Source organism: Argopecten irradians, chromosome 4 (genome assembly GCF_041381155.1).
Source record: "Argopecten irradians isolate NY chromosome 4, Ai_NY, whole genome shotgun sequence".
NCBI classification, from domain to species: domain Eukaryota; kingdom Metazoa; phylum Mollusca; class Bivalvia; order Pectinida; family Pectinidae; genus Argopecten; species Argopecten irradians.
In genome coordinates this window covers 27,039,136-27,054,589 of record NC_091137.1, presented here as the reverse complement: position 1 = coordinate 27,054,589, position 15,454 = coordinate 27,039,136, and the positions used below count along the sequence as shown (strand labels likewise).

At 36.1% G+C, this 15,454-nt stretch overlaps 1 protein-coding gene across 1 annotated transcript in view; it reads right to left on the bottom strand.

The window, feature by feature from the left end:
- Window positions 1-15,454, bottom strand: part of LOC138321135 (transforming growth factor beta receptor type 3-like) — an 83,740-nt gene that overhangs the window by 15,223 nt on the left and 53,063 nt on the right. Inside the window, exons 8-15 of the mRNA XM_069264577.1 lie at window positions 10,422-10,602; window positions 8,228-8,400; window positions 6,631-6,780; window positions 5,900-6,106; window positions 4,899-5,049; window positions 4,327-4,417; window positions 2,558-2,741; window positions 1,662-1,806 (exon numbers count right to left, since the gene is read on the bottom strand). Coding sequence (XP_069120678.1) covers window positions 1,662-1,806; window positions 2,558-2,741; window positions 4,327-4,417; window positions 4,899-5,049; window positions 5,900-6,106; window positions 6,631-6,780; window positions 8,228-8,400; window positions 10,422-10,602 — 1,282 coding nt within the window. The remainder of the gene's footprint in view (window positions 1-1,661; window positions 1,807-2,557; window positions 2,742-4,326; window positions 4,418-4,898; window positions 5,050-5,899; window positions 6,107-6,630; window positions 6,781-8,227; window positions 8,401-10,421; window positions 10,603-15,454) is intronic.

Sequence of the window (15,454 nt, the reverse complement as noted above, 5' to 3'; positions counted from 1 at the left end):
ATTGCATTATAAGTGCTCTTCCATTCTTAGTTGCAGAGAAGAAGTCGTTTATATGGAGTCGTTTATATGGAAATAGCTAAATTGACCCCTTTTGACCCCACCCTTAAGGCTCCTGGGGGGGGGTCAGCCCCATCATTTGCAAAATTTTGAATCCAAACCCTTTAAGGATGTAACCATTGCATTATGAGCGCAATCCCATGTTAAGTTGCAGAGAAATAGTCATTTATATAGAAATTTACCATTTTTGACCCCGCCCCTCAGGCCCCCGGGGTCAGCCCCATCATTTGTACAATTTTGAATCCCCACCCTATAACGATACTACAATTGCATTTGAGTGAGTGCTATCTCATGCTTTAGTTTCAGAGAAGAAGTCGTTTAAATGGAATATAGCCCAATTGACCCTCATTTGACCCCGCCCCTCAGGCCCCCGGGGGGTCACCCCATCATTTGTACAATTTTGAATCCCCCACCCTATAAAGGATGCTACCATTGCATTATGGGTGCTATCCCATAGCTTGGTTTCAGAGAAGAAGTCGTTTATATGGAAATAGCCAAATTGACCCCTTTTGGCCAGCCCCCTCAGGCCCCCGGGGGGTCAGCCCCATCATTTGTACAATTTTCAGTTAGTACCCCATATAAGGATGCTACCAGTCAAATTTTATTGAAATCCGACCAGCGGATATGGAGAAGAAGTCGATTGTTGACGGACGACGGTACGACGGACGCCGGGACAACAGACACGGACGCCGGACGCTGCGGTATCCCATAAGCTCACCTCGTCCTTTGGACCAGGTGAGCTAATAATCATATTAACACACCTGTTAGACAGGTAATATAATATCATTAACACACCTGTTAAACAGGTAATAAAATATCATTAACACGCCAGTTAGACAGGTAATATACTATTAACACACCTGTTAGACGGGTAATATAATATCATTAACACACCTGTTAAATAGGTAATATAAGATCATTAACACACCTGTTAGACAGGTAATATAATATCATTAACACACCTATTAGACAGGTAATATAATATCATTAACACACCTGTTAGACAGGTAATATAATATTATTAACACACCTGTTAGACAGGTAATATAATATTAACACACCTGTTAGACAGGTAATATAATATCATTAACACACCTGTTAGACAGGTAATATAATATCATTAACACGCCAGTTAGACAGGTAATATAATATTAACACACCTGTTTGACAAGTAATATAATATCATTAACACACCAGTTAGACAGGTAATATAATATTATCAACACATCTGTCAGACAGGTAATATAATATTAACACACCTGTTAGACAGGTAATATATCATTAACACACCTGTTAGACAGGTAATATAATATTTTCAACACATCTGTCAGACAGGTAATATTATACTATTAACAAATTGTTTTTCATCCTTTGTTTACTATGACAAACAGATGACAACATTTACTGTTTTAAATGACAGTGTTTTGAAATAACATTACCAGTAAATCTTTATGGTGAAGACTAAAAGAACCTTTTACCCATATGAGAGTGAGAAAGGCAAATCTCATTCCAAGTTGGTTTGGAGAGTGTGTTAATAGAGAATCTTACCCTAAGGAACAGATATCTGGAGTTTGAATGGTATCTTTTCTATTACCTAAACGTACCTGGATGATTGATGGGAGGTTTTATTATGGTTTTCCTACTGGGTTTGGGAGGCCTCACTCCGGTTCCTATGAGTTCTAGTGGACCTCGAACTATCATCTCCCCTCGCAAGTTGTCACTAATTTTTCCACACATGTCCTCTCGACACTGCATAATACAAGTTTAAAGTGGACACCATTTGAACCAGTAACGTCTTTGACATAACAAAGCCAACCTCCACATGAAATATTGGGAAGAAACAAGATAGACCACAAGGGACAGGGCCAATAGATATTTATATATATATATATATATATATTTAATTTTTATTTGTTTTCTTACTGAATCCAACTCTCCGATTGGCAGATTCTTTTCCTTCATATACTACAAAGAAAAAATCCGAGAATGGTGCGCAAATTCGAGGTAATCATGATGTCACCATAGAGACGTCGACATTGTGTATTGATTTAGAAAATAATAAATTGGAAAATCAAAAGAATGGTACATTTTAACGTTCTTTATGTTATCAAGTAGTCTAAAAAATTAATAATAAGCATTGATGTAACTATTTTTTAACTTCATAGGGTTATGAAACAAATTTGCTCCTATGAAGTTAATAAATAGTAGCATCAATGCTTAAATGAATAAAATCTATTAAATAACAGATGAATATCATTAATAATGAGTTTTGTTTTGATTTTAGCTAAATATTTTCCATGTCTTATGAAGGAAATTATTGATTTAAGCAATTTTAGAGTTATCTGTCTTGCAATGCAAATACTGGAAACACATATTATTACATTGTTTCTTATTTCAACAACTGTAATTTACAGGAATTCCTTATATTCCCATGCTATAGGAAAGGGTCTGGTGCTGAGAGAGAGGGCAGGGTGCTGGGGGTAAAACAAAGGAAACTTACAGGAATTCCAGGTGTATTAGGGAAGTCTCTAGTACAGAAATTCACTTTGCACTGAAGAAACCATGTATTGTAATGATCATCAAAGTTGAAGCTAAATCGCTTGGCATGAGATTTTGTTCCCCAGGCGCCTTCAAGGAATGACTCGTCAGTGATCCAGCTTACCGCGCCGTGTTTTGTTCTACACCTGAAATAAAATAAATATCCTATAGAAACTTTGTATTGTATTATTTGGTTATCATATTTGTGTTTGTTCAATAAAAAATAGTTATTTATATAGTACAAAAATAAATTAGAAAACTTAATCCAAATGATTATCATTTACTATTAAATTATAATTATGTAGAGTCTAACAATCTTTAATCTATAAAGCATTAAATAGAATGAAGCACAATGAATCTGGCGAAAACAACCGACCATTGATTAGCACCTAGAACGTGCTTCACAAGGCTTAAGAGGTGAAGGACTAGAGGTTGGAACACCCTATCTCTTTGGTCAAAACAGTCATCTTTCCTTTGAGGAAATACATAGCTACGTAGATATGGTTTACTACTATTTACTTGTTATATACAGCTATCAGTGCTCCAATTAAAACACATACATGATAAAATGCCCATTAAAATTTGTCAATTACCCCTAAAAAGAATATGAATGTGTACTTATTACCCCTATAATATTTGTATTTACACAACTCAATCGTTATGAGTGCTTTACATCCAGAAATAAAATCAAAAGAATGTAGTAAAATCATAAGAATTAAAGTCATGTACAAGAGTCTGCATCAACTGTGTTCTTGTTTCAGATAGATCTGCACCAATGATACCTTTTCATCAATTACTTTATTCTGTAACCACATAATTTTTCTTTTGGATTTAAACAGAAGTCAGAGTTGTATAGCTTTCTTTTCAAAAGCGTGAGTACAATTACCCACTGATGATCTGGAGCGGTGAGTAAATAACATTTACGATACTTACCCTTTATCTATGAGAGTTATCAGCCGACCAGTCTGTTATTTACTACTACTTACCCTTTATCTATGAGAGTTATCAGCCGACCAGTCTGTTATTTACTACTACTTACCCTTTATCTATGAGAGTTATCAGCCGACCAGTCTGTTATTTACTACTACTTACCCTTTATCTATGAGAGTTATCAGCCGACCAGTCTGTTATTTACTACTACTTACCCTTTATCTATGAGAGTTATCAGCCGACCAGTCTGTTATTTACTACTACTTACCCTTTATCTATGAGAGTTATCAGCCGACCAGTCTGTTATTTACTACTACTTACCCTTTATCTATGAGAGTTATCAGCCGACCAGTCTGTTATTTACTACTACTTACCCTTTATCTATGAGAGTTATCAGCCGACCAGTCTGTTATTTACTACTACTTACCCTTTATCTATGAGAGTTATCAGCCGACCAGTCTGTTATTTACTACTACTTACCCTTTATCTATGAGAGTTATCAGCCGACCAGTCTGTTATTTACTACTACTTACCCTTTATCTATGAGAGTTATCAGCCGACCAGTCTGTTATTTACTACTACTTCTTACCCTTTATCTATGAGAGTTATCAGCCGACCTGTCTGTTATTTACTACTACTTACCCTTTATCTATGAGAGTTATCAGCCGACCAGTCTGTTATTTACTACTACTTACCCTTTATCTATGAGAGTTATCAGCCGACCAGTCTGTTATTTACTACTACTTACCCTTTATCTATGAGAGTTATCAGCCGACCAGTCTGTTATTTACTACTACTTACCCTTTATCTATGAGAGTTATCAGCCGACCAGTCTGCTTATCCATATAACTGGAAAGCCAGCAGCTCTGTATTATAACTTCAAGATTCTTAACTGAAAATAAAACATTTACTTAATCCTTTGCATAAAATAGCAGCCATATGCAATAGATTACAAAATCCAACTATTAGAGGTACTTTTTATTAGTCCTGTCCTAATCTTTATCTATTTCTATATTGGACGTTTCAGTGTTTTAACCGCTCTGCTGTAATTTTTACATGACAACAAGTTCAAAAGACATACAGAAGGGAAGAAGCGACAGTGGAGATGGGTAACACTTTATAATACCAGCCTGTTGTCATGGAAACGGCATATCATAAAAGTATATTATGTTTACATATTTTTTAATGTATACAATTTAGAAATGATCACTTGATGGTCTGATCAGAAATCTAATTATATAACACACAAGTAGCCTAAGCAATAAAGCCTTGTAAAAATGTTGTTAGCGCTGTGTCGCCATCTGACCTTAAGTCAACACTAAAACAATGACTACTGACCAATTGTCAATCAGCTGATCAATCAGGTCACTTACTTGGCCGCATGTCCACCTCTACGTAGACTTGGCTGTACGGAGTGATCTCCATAGGGAAGCGGTATACTGGTTCCTTCATTGCACTGGATCGGAATAGACGGATACTAAAGTGTCTGTGTGTCTCTGTCCAGGGAACGTCTATTGGGGCAGTCTGAAAGAAATAAGTCTTATAAATTGTGGGTGGGGGGTCAGAGCCAAAATTTATACAAACTCTGTTCCCTTTCATCCAAGGATGTTTCTGGCTAAATTTGGGTACAATCCATGCAGAACTCAATCACTAGAAGCGATTTAAAGGATTTTCCTCTATTTACCCTTCATCCAAGGATGTTTCTGGCCAAATTTGGGTACAATCCATGCAGAAGTCTATCACTAGAAGCAATTTAAAGGATTTGCCACATTTTTCCCTATTGCGCCTTGCACCTCCTGCCCCTGGGGGGTTAGAGCCAATATTTATACAAACTCTGTTCCCCTTCCCCAAGGATGTTTCTGGCCAAATTTGGAAACAATCCATGCAGAATTCTATGACTAGTAGCGTTTTAAAGGAAATATTGACTGACGGACGAAGGGACGGACAGAGGGACTTGGTGCCATTACATGCCATGATGTGCCTTCTGGCAAGGTGAGCTAATAAAATCTTACATGGGTCTGTCATGTGTCTCAACCCGAGGTTTGCGGAGTGACTTTTGTCGTTTACTAGGGTTGAAATATCCCTGTTCACTTGATAGATCGACGTTTTGATTCTTTTTCTTAGCACAAAACAAATGAAATTTTCATTGCTTTCCAGCATTTTCATCACGCCACTAATACAGGAACGTCATAATGCGTCAAAATTGATGACGTCTTTGATAATGCATGCCTTGTCCTTTGATGTACATAAAAAGATTAGTGACCTCTGACACTTTACATTAAGCTTTAAGGCAATTCAATTAAGAGACACCAGCAGATTTTTAAAAAGTTTCTTCTAAAAATCACTACCTTGTATCTGTAACAACTATACATACCACATGGGTCTCAGTGACACGTTCCTGTTCAATGAACTGACACGAAACTTCTACTTTTATTGCATCAGTCTGGAAGTCCTCGTCATCAAAGTAGGTTTCCGATTTTGGATCATGTGACCCAGATCCTGAAATCTCATTGTCTGTCAGAGAATCGTATCCACTACCAGTCTCATCCAACATGTCTGGAGATGAGCGATGAACCAAAAGCTGAAATACACAATACCGTAATGACAGTGTCATTGAATCACAGAATGTTGGTAAATATTACTTGATCAGGTTATATATATCAGACACAATTTATAATCCACTTGTAACTCTAGCCATCAACTACAACAAATTCACTTAATTTTATCATATTTTGTATTGTAGATTATGCTGCGTTAGCTTGAAATTAGGCTTCACTTTATATAATTAAGTGTATGCAGTACTGGAAGTCAAATTGTTTGTTTTCAAGTGTGAGATTACATAACTATTATAAAGGAAATGCAGCATTTAGGATCTGGAGGCTTCAGTAATCTGATTATATACATGTATAAACCAGTGAAAGATTTGCTTACCATGTTGTTATAGTAAGTGTTGCCGTCGGTGACAGACACCTGTGAAAGATTTGCTTACCATGTTGTTATAGTAAGTGTTGCCATCGGTGACAGACACCTGTGCAAGATTTGCTTACCATGTTGTTATAGTAAGTGTTGCCGTCGGTGACAGACACCTGTGTAAAATTTGCTTACCATGTTGTTATAGTAAGTGTTGTCGTCGGTGACAGACACCTGTGTACCACAGTTTGATGGCGACAGTCCCAGGATGATGTGGGTCTCATTTTTTGCCGCTTTACAAGATGGGTCCCTGAGAGTAAGCTGGTCAATTTCTAGTCCAAAATTCTACAACAAATTAATACTAAGATTAACTTTGGAAAATCAATTCTTTTTCAGAAAGGTCAAAAATGTTTTTAACACTTAACAGAGCTACATAATCTTATTACTGGACACTGTAAATATATAAACCTTACCATCAGCTTATTTTACTGGACACTGTAAATATATAAACCTTACCATCAGCTTATTTTAGTGCATTTTGCACTCAATTTAGTATCAATGTGATGCTTCCATTTTCTTGACAATGTAGAAACTATTTTTAGAAAATAAATTTTTATGATCAGTATTATACATTTCAGGTGCGGTCAACCTTGTTAACTATAATTTATGTAGCATGATGGCCCTATTTCATTTGGTCAGAATATAAAACTTCCACCACATATTCAAGTTTATGTAATAACTTATTTGGTGGCTGAGTGGTTAAGATGTCTGAACATGTTACCACAAGCCCTTCACTTCTGCCAGTTTGAATCCCATGTCAGGAAATTGCTTGGTACTGACCACTGGTCAGTGTTTCAGTCTACAACTTTAAGCACTAGTCCGATGCCCATGACTAGTAATTTCATAGCCGGACTATAGTGCCTATCATAACCCATTCATAGCCCGATTGGACTAGAGGCTCCCCACCCAAATATAATGGGTAAATATTATATTTACAAATATGGTGGTGAATTACATTTTTCAACACATTTTGAGTGCAATATAAGGTATGGAATTATTATTTAAGTCTGGGTGCATCATTTTATGAGAATTTGCGATTGTAAAATTGGGAAAAATGACTAAATAAAGAAAAACACTATTTTATGATTTAAACTGTTTATTTATTGTACATATGAAATATTTCAAGTTGACTGTAGTGTTCATTCAATCATTATAGTCGACTTCTATTTTGATTTTAGTATTCAACATATCATGATAATTTCATACCAAGAATGACATTACTCAGACTTTCAATTTTAGAATCCGATTGGGAATTTTTAGCTACAAATTGGGAATTTTAGCTAATTTTTTGGAGGGGAATGGGTCCCTTATTCGGCCCAAGATTCTACTGTAGGAAAATCCCTGGGATTAAAAGTCGTAAACTTATCATGACAGAAGTGCTGAAGCAAATTGACTGTATATTAAATTTGGACTAGTAACTGAATAGTTGGACTAGTAAAATTTTGGGGTTTACTAGTCCAAATGACTAGCAGCGAAAAAGAATTAACGTCACAGACTGGGTGGGTTTTTTTCCCTTTTCTTCGGGTGATTCTGCATTCCTCCAACTAAACTAAGCATGTAATAAAAATAACCCTGGCTGTAAATAGGACTAGTCAAACTCATAACTTGAAGCATTATCATTGTTCCATTGAGTAAGTTTGAGGAAGCAGCACCTTCAGTCAGGTTTCAAATCAGTCTTATTTCCACTTCTTACTACAACTTTGTCAGATATAATATGCGAGTCTACATTTACCTGTTGAATGAGCTTGCTGAAGGCTACGACCATATGTCGCTCAGGATGGCACTCAGTATGGATAGCTCTGTTGAATACACTCTTGGTGTGTGGGATATTGTCGAATGGCGGAGTAATGATCTCTGTCGGCCGTGCAGACCCCTTATCATTGCTTTTATCTGAGTCTGGTTCTTCTGTAAAATATCCATTACATACTAAATAAATAACATGCCTATTTTCTAATACATATTCATTTTAATATACCGCTTCACAACATTTTCAGTAAAGTTCTATGTGAGCAAACAAGCAAGATTAGCAAGATTAAACAAAGTCACACAGTTTATTTTGCAGTTGCAGCAACACAATTTCAACATAATTTTATGACAATATTGATTATATGTCCCTTTAACAATCTAGGGCTTGTTACAACAAGAGATCCCAGAGGGATCTTGGCACCTACCAATGAATGATCTATGTCTGACAATGGAAAGAGGGATCTTTTCCCTGCTTTTCAAACTTTTTCAAACATACAACATATGAAATTTGAGACAGATCGCTTGAGTACTTTCTGAGAAAAAGCGATTACAAACTTCAATGATGATATCCAAGATGGCAGACGGTTGACCATATTGTTGACTGATCAGTCTCAAAAGACATTATGCACAACTAGGGCCCAAGAGAAATAGCGGTAACTATTTAAATCCAAGATGGCGGCCGCTCGGCCATTTTGTTGACCGATCAGTTACAAAATGCAATATGCACAACAAGGGTCCTAAGGGAACCTACATATGAAATTTGAGACAGATCCCTTCAGTTCTTTCAGAAAAATAGCGATTAAAAACTTTAACTATCAAAATCCAAGATGGCTGCCTGGCGGCCATCTTGTTGACCGATCAGTCCCAAAATACAATATGTACAACAAGGGTCCCAGTGGAACCTACATATGAAATTTGAGAATGATCCCTTCAGTACTTTCTGAAAAAGAGCAATAACAAGAATTGAAATGGACGGAGGGACCATGGACCACAGACGGAAAGCGATTTAAAAAGCCCACCATCTGATGATGGTGGGATAAAAATATACAATCAATATATCAGTTATTTTATTAATGAACGATGTATTATCATCTCTTAAAACTTATGGATATTTTCTTACCTGTTTATGGTAATGATGTATTATCACCTGTTTGTGGTAAGGTTGTTGTGGTAAGGATGTATCCTTACCTGTTTGTGGAAAGGATGTATTCTCACCTGTTTGTGGTAAGGATGTATTCTCACCTGTTTGTGGTAAGGATGTATTCTTACCTGTTTGTGGTAAGGATGTATCCTTACCTGTTTGTGGAAAGGATGTATTCTCACCTGTTTGTGGTAAGGATGTATTCTCACCTGTTTGTGGTAAGGATGTATTCTTACCTGTTTGTGGTAAGGATGTATTCTCACCTATTTGTGGTAAGGATGTATTCTCACCTGTTTGTGGTAAGGATGTATTCTTACCTGTTTGTGGTAAGGATGTATTCTCACCTATTTGTGGTAAGGATGTATTCTAACCTGTTTGTGGAAGGATGTATTCTTACCTGTTTGTGATAGGGATGCATTCTCACCTGTTTGTGGTAAGGATGTATTTTCACCTGTTTATGGTAATGATGTATTATCACATGTGTGTGGTAAGGATGTATTATCACCTGTGTGTGGTTAGAATATATTTTCACCTGTCTGTGGTAAGGATGTATTTTTACCTGTTTAAGATTTGATGTATTCTGTCGGTTGAGGTAAGGACATATTCTCACCTGTTTGTGGTAAGGATGTATTCTTACCTGTTTGTGGTAAGGATATATTCTCACCTGTTTGTGGTTAGAATATATTCTCACCTGTTTGTGGTTAGAATATATTCTCACCTGTTTGTGATAAGGATGTATTCTTACCTGTTGTGGTAAGGATGTATTCTCACCTGTGTGTGGTAAGGATGTATTTTCATCTGTTTGTGGTAAGGATGTATTTTTACCTGTTTAAGATTTGAATGTATTCTGCCTGTTCAGGTAAGGATGTATTTTCACCTGTTTGTTTTAAGGATGTATTCTTACCTGTTTGTGGTAAGGATGTATTATCACCTGTTTGCGGTAAGGATGTATTCTCACCTGTGTATGATAAGGATGTATTTTCACCTTTTTGCGGTAAGGATATATTTTCACCTGTGTGGAGTAAGGATGTATTCTCACCTATTTGTGGTAAGGTAATCGTAATCTTGTTAGCGAGACTGATGCCGGCGTACAGGGACACTGGTCCATTATGGTAGTTAACCCATTGTATCAGGCCCTCCCGTTTGTAAGTAATGGTTTCCAGGCGAGTCCCTGCATTGTCCACCTTTATACCCAACATGCTGACTTCAGCAGCATTTGACTGAAAAGAAAAGAAAGACATTTTATTTTTATTGGAGGCCTCATCAAAGTTAAAGTTTCGAGAAATTGATTGACAGTTGAAACCATGATATTTTAGACAAAACTGAAAGTTACACATCTCTGATCAGTCTCCACAACGTGGTTTAAAATCCATTTAGAATGACAACTTTCAGCAAGTACTTATGCAACAACCACTTATTGATATGCATATGTAACTTTTATTCCATGTCTAGGCTTTGTATTTCTACTATGAAGATATGTGGCTTCTAGGCTTTGTATTTCTATTATGAAGATATGTGACGTCTAGGCTTTGTTTTTCTATTATGAAGATTTGTGGCGTCTAGGCTTTGTATTTCTATTATGAAGATATATGGCGTCTAGGCTTTGTATTTCTATTATGAAGATATGTGGCGTCTAGGCTTTGTATTTCTATTTATGAAGATATGTGGCGTCTAGGCTTTGTATTTCTATTATGAGGATATGTGGCGTCTAGGCTTTGTATTTCTATTATGAAGATATGTGGCGTCTAGGCTTTGTATTTCTATTATGAAGATATGTGGCGTCTAGGCTTTGTATTTCTATTATGAAGATATGTGGCGTCTAGGCTTTGTATTTCTATTATGAAGATATGGTGGCGTCTAGGCTTTGTATTTTCTATTATGAAGATATGTGGCGTCTAGGCTTTGTATTTTCTATTATGAAGATATGTGGCGTCTAGGCTTTGTATTTCTATTATGAAGATATGTGGCGTTCTAGGCTTTGTATTTCTATTATGAGGATATGTGGCTCTAGGCTTTGTATTTGTATTTGAGAATGTGGCTATTATGAGAAGATATGTGGCGTCTAGGCTTTGTATTTCTATTATGAAGGATATGTGGCGTCTAGGCTTTGTATTTCTATTATGAAGGATATGTGGCGTCTAGGCTTTGTATTTCTATTATGAAGATATGTGGCGTCTAGGCTTTGTATTTCTATTATGAAGATATGTGGCGTCTAGGCTTTGTATTTCTATTATGAAGATATGTGGCGTCTAGGCTTTGTATTTCTATTATGAAGATATGTGGCGTCTAGGCTTTGTATTTCTATTATGAAGATATGTGGCGTCTAGGCTTTGTATTTCTATTATGAAGATATGTGGCGTCTAGGCTTTGTATTTCTATTATGAGGATATGTGTCGTCTAGGCTTTGTTTATTTCTATTATGATGAAGATATGTGGCGTCTAGGCTTTGTATATTTCTATTATGAGGTATAGTGTGCGTCTAGGCTTTGTATTTCTATTATGAAGATATGTGGCGTCTAGCTTTGTATTTCTATTATGAGGATATGTGGCTCTAGGCTTTGTATTTCTATTATGAAGATATGTGGCGTCTAGGCTTTGTATTTCTATTATGAAGGCTTTGTATATGTGTGGCGTCTAGGCTTTGTATTTCTATTATGAAGATATGTGGCGTCTAGGCTTTGTTTTTCTATTATGAAGATATGTGGCTCTAGGCTTTGTATTTCTATTATGAAGGATATGTGGCGTCTAGGCTTTGTATTTCTAATTATGAAGGATATGTGGCGTCTAGGCTTTGTATTTCTATTATGAAGATATGTGGCGTCTAGGCTTTGTATTTCTATTATGAAGATTATGATGGCGTCTAGGCTTTGTATTTCTATTATGAAGATATGTGGCGTCTAGGCTTTGTATTTCTATTATGAGGATATGTGGCGTCTAGGCTTTGTATTTCTATTATGATGTAGATATGTGGCGTCTAGGCTTTGTATTTCTATTATGAAGATATGTGGCGTCTTAGGCTTGTGTTCTATTTCTATTATGAGGATATGTGGCGTCTAGGCTTTGTATTTCTATTATGAATTATGATATGTGGCGTCTAGCATTGTATTTCTATTATGGAGGATATGTGGCGTCTAGGCTTGTATTTCTATTATGAAGATATGTGGCGTCTAGGCATTTGTATTTCTATTATGAAGATATGTGGCGTCTAGGCTTTGTATTTCTATTATGAAGATATGTGGCGTCTAGGCTTTGTATTTCTATTATGAAGATATGTGGCGTCTAGGCTTTGTATTTCTATTATGAAGATATGTGGCGTCTAGGCTTTGTATTTCTATTATGAAGATATGTGGCGTCTAGGCTTCGTTTTCTATTATGAGGATATGTGGCGTCTAGGCTTTGTATTTCTATTATGAAGATATGTGGCGTCTAGGCTTTGTATTTCTATTATGAGGATATGTGGCGTCTAGGCTTTGTATTTCTATTATGAAGATATGTGGCGTCTAGGCTTTGTATTTCTATTATGAAGATATGTGGCGTCTAGGCTTTGTATTTCTATTATGAAGATATGTGGCGTCTAGGCTTTGTATTTCTATTATGAAGATATGTGGGCGTCTATTTGTATTTCTATTATGAAGATATGTGGCGTCTAGGCTTTGTATTTCTATTATGAAGATATGTGGCGTCTAGGCTTTGTATTTCTATTATGAAGATATGTGGCGTCTAGGCTTTGTATTTCTATTATGAGGATATGTGGCGTCTAGGCTTTGTATTTCTATTATGAAGATATGTGGCGTCTAGGCTTTGTATTTCTATTATGAAGATATGTGGCGTCTAGGCTTTGTATATTATTATGATTATGATTACTTTTTCGAGATATGTGTCGTCTAGGGCTTTGTATTTCTATTTTATGAGGATATGTTGGCGTCTAGGCTTTGTATTTCTATTATGAAGATATGTGGCGTCTAGGCTTTGTATTTCTATTATGAGGATATGTGGCGTCTAGGCTTTGTATTTCTATTATGAAGATATGGCGTCTAGTATGTGGCGTCTTTTGTATTTCTATTATGAAAGATATGTGGCGTCTAGGCTTTGTATTTCTATTATATGAGGATATGTGGCGTCTAGGCTTTGTATTTCTATTATGAAGATATGTGGCGTCTAGGCTTTGTATTTCTATTATGAAGATATGTGGCGTGGCGTCTATTATTAAGGATATGCGTTTGTATTTCTATTATGAAGATATGTGGCGTCTAGGCTTTGTATTTCTATTATGAAGATATGTGGCGTCTAGGCTTTGTATTTCTATTATGAAGATATGTGGCCGTCTAGGCTTTGTATTTCTATTATGAAGATATGTGGCGTCTAGGCTTTGTATTTCTATTATGAAGATATGTGGCGTCTAGGCTTTGTTTTTCTATTATGAAGATATGTGGCGTCTAGGCTTTGTATTTCTATTATGAAGGATTATGTGGCGTCTAGGCTTTGTATTTCTATTATGAGGATATGTGGCGTCTAGGCTTTGTATTTTCTATTATGAAGGTATGTGGCGTCTAGGCTTTGTATTTCTATTTTGATGAAGGATATGATGTGGCGTCTAGGCTTTGTATTTCTATTATGAGGATATGTGGCGTCTAGGCTTTGTATTTATTCATGGCTATTATGAAGGGATATTTGTGCGTCTAGGCTTTGTATTCTATTATGAGATATGTGGACGTCTAGGCTTTGTATTTCTATTATGAAGGATATGTGGCGTCTAGGCTTTGTATTTCTATTATTATGTGGCGTCTAGGCTTTGTATATTATGAAGATTATGTGGCGTCTAGGCTTTGTATTTCTATTATGAAGATATGTGGCGTCTAGGCTTTGTATTTCTATTATGAAGATATGTGGCGTCTAGGCTTTGTATTTCTATTATGAAGATATGTGGCGTCTAGGCTTTGTATTTCTATTATGAAGATATGTGGCGTCTAGGCTTTGTATTTCTATTATGAAGATATGTGGCGTCTAGGCTTTGTATTTCTATTATGAAGATATGTGGCATCTAGGCTCTTGTATTTCTCTCCTTATGACTAGGCTTTGTATTATTTCTATTATGAAGATGTGTGTATAGGCGTCTAGGCTTTGTATTTCTATTATGAAGATATGTGGCGTCTAGGCTTTGTATTTCTATTATGAAGATATGTGGCGTCTAGGCTTTGTATTTCTATTATGAAGATATGTGGCGTCTAGGCTTTGTATTTCTATTATGAGGATATGTGGCGTCTAGGCTTTGTATTTCTATTATGAAGATATGTGGCGTCTAGGCTTTGTATTTCTATTATGAAGATATGTGGCGTCTAGGCTTTGTATTTACTATTATGAAGATATGTGGCGTCTAGGCTGTGTATTTCTATTATGAGGATATGTGGGCGTCTAGGCTTTGTATTTCTATTATGAAGATATGTGACGTCTAGGCTTTGTATTTCTATTATGAAGATATGTGGCGTCTAGGCTTTGTATTTCTATTATGAAGATATGTGGCGTCTAGGCTTTGTATTTCTATTATGAGGATTATGTGGCGTCTAGGCTTTGTATTTCTATTATGAACGATATGTGTCGTCTAGGCTTTGTATTTCTATTATGAGGATATGTGGCGTCTAGGCTTTGTATTTCTATTATCAGGATATGTGGCGTCTAGGCTTTGTATTTCTATTATGAAGATATGTGGCGTCTAGGCTTTGTATTTCTATTTATGAGGATATGTGGCGTTAGGCTTTGTATTTATATTATGAAGATATGTGGCGTCTAGGCTTTGTATTTCTATCATGAAGATTATGTGGCAAAGAAGTAATCCTATACCTCTAGGCAAAAAAGGTTGTCAAATTCAACAATCTTTAATGTTTACATTGTAAAAGGACTATGTACTGTTTGGGCCTTTATAGGCCAAAAAACCCATCATTTGTTCAACTTAGTGATAAGTAATTAAGCTGTAGTATTTGAAATAACAGGTTTGAAAATTTGTCGGCTTTGGAGTCCCAAAATGGCCCAAACCTTGCATCGTCCTTTGACAATCTTTGACAATCTATTTAGTCT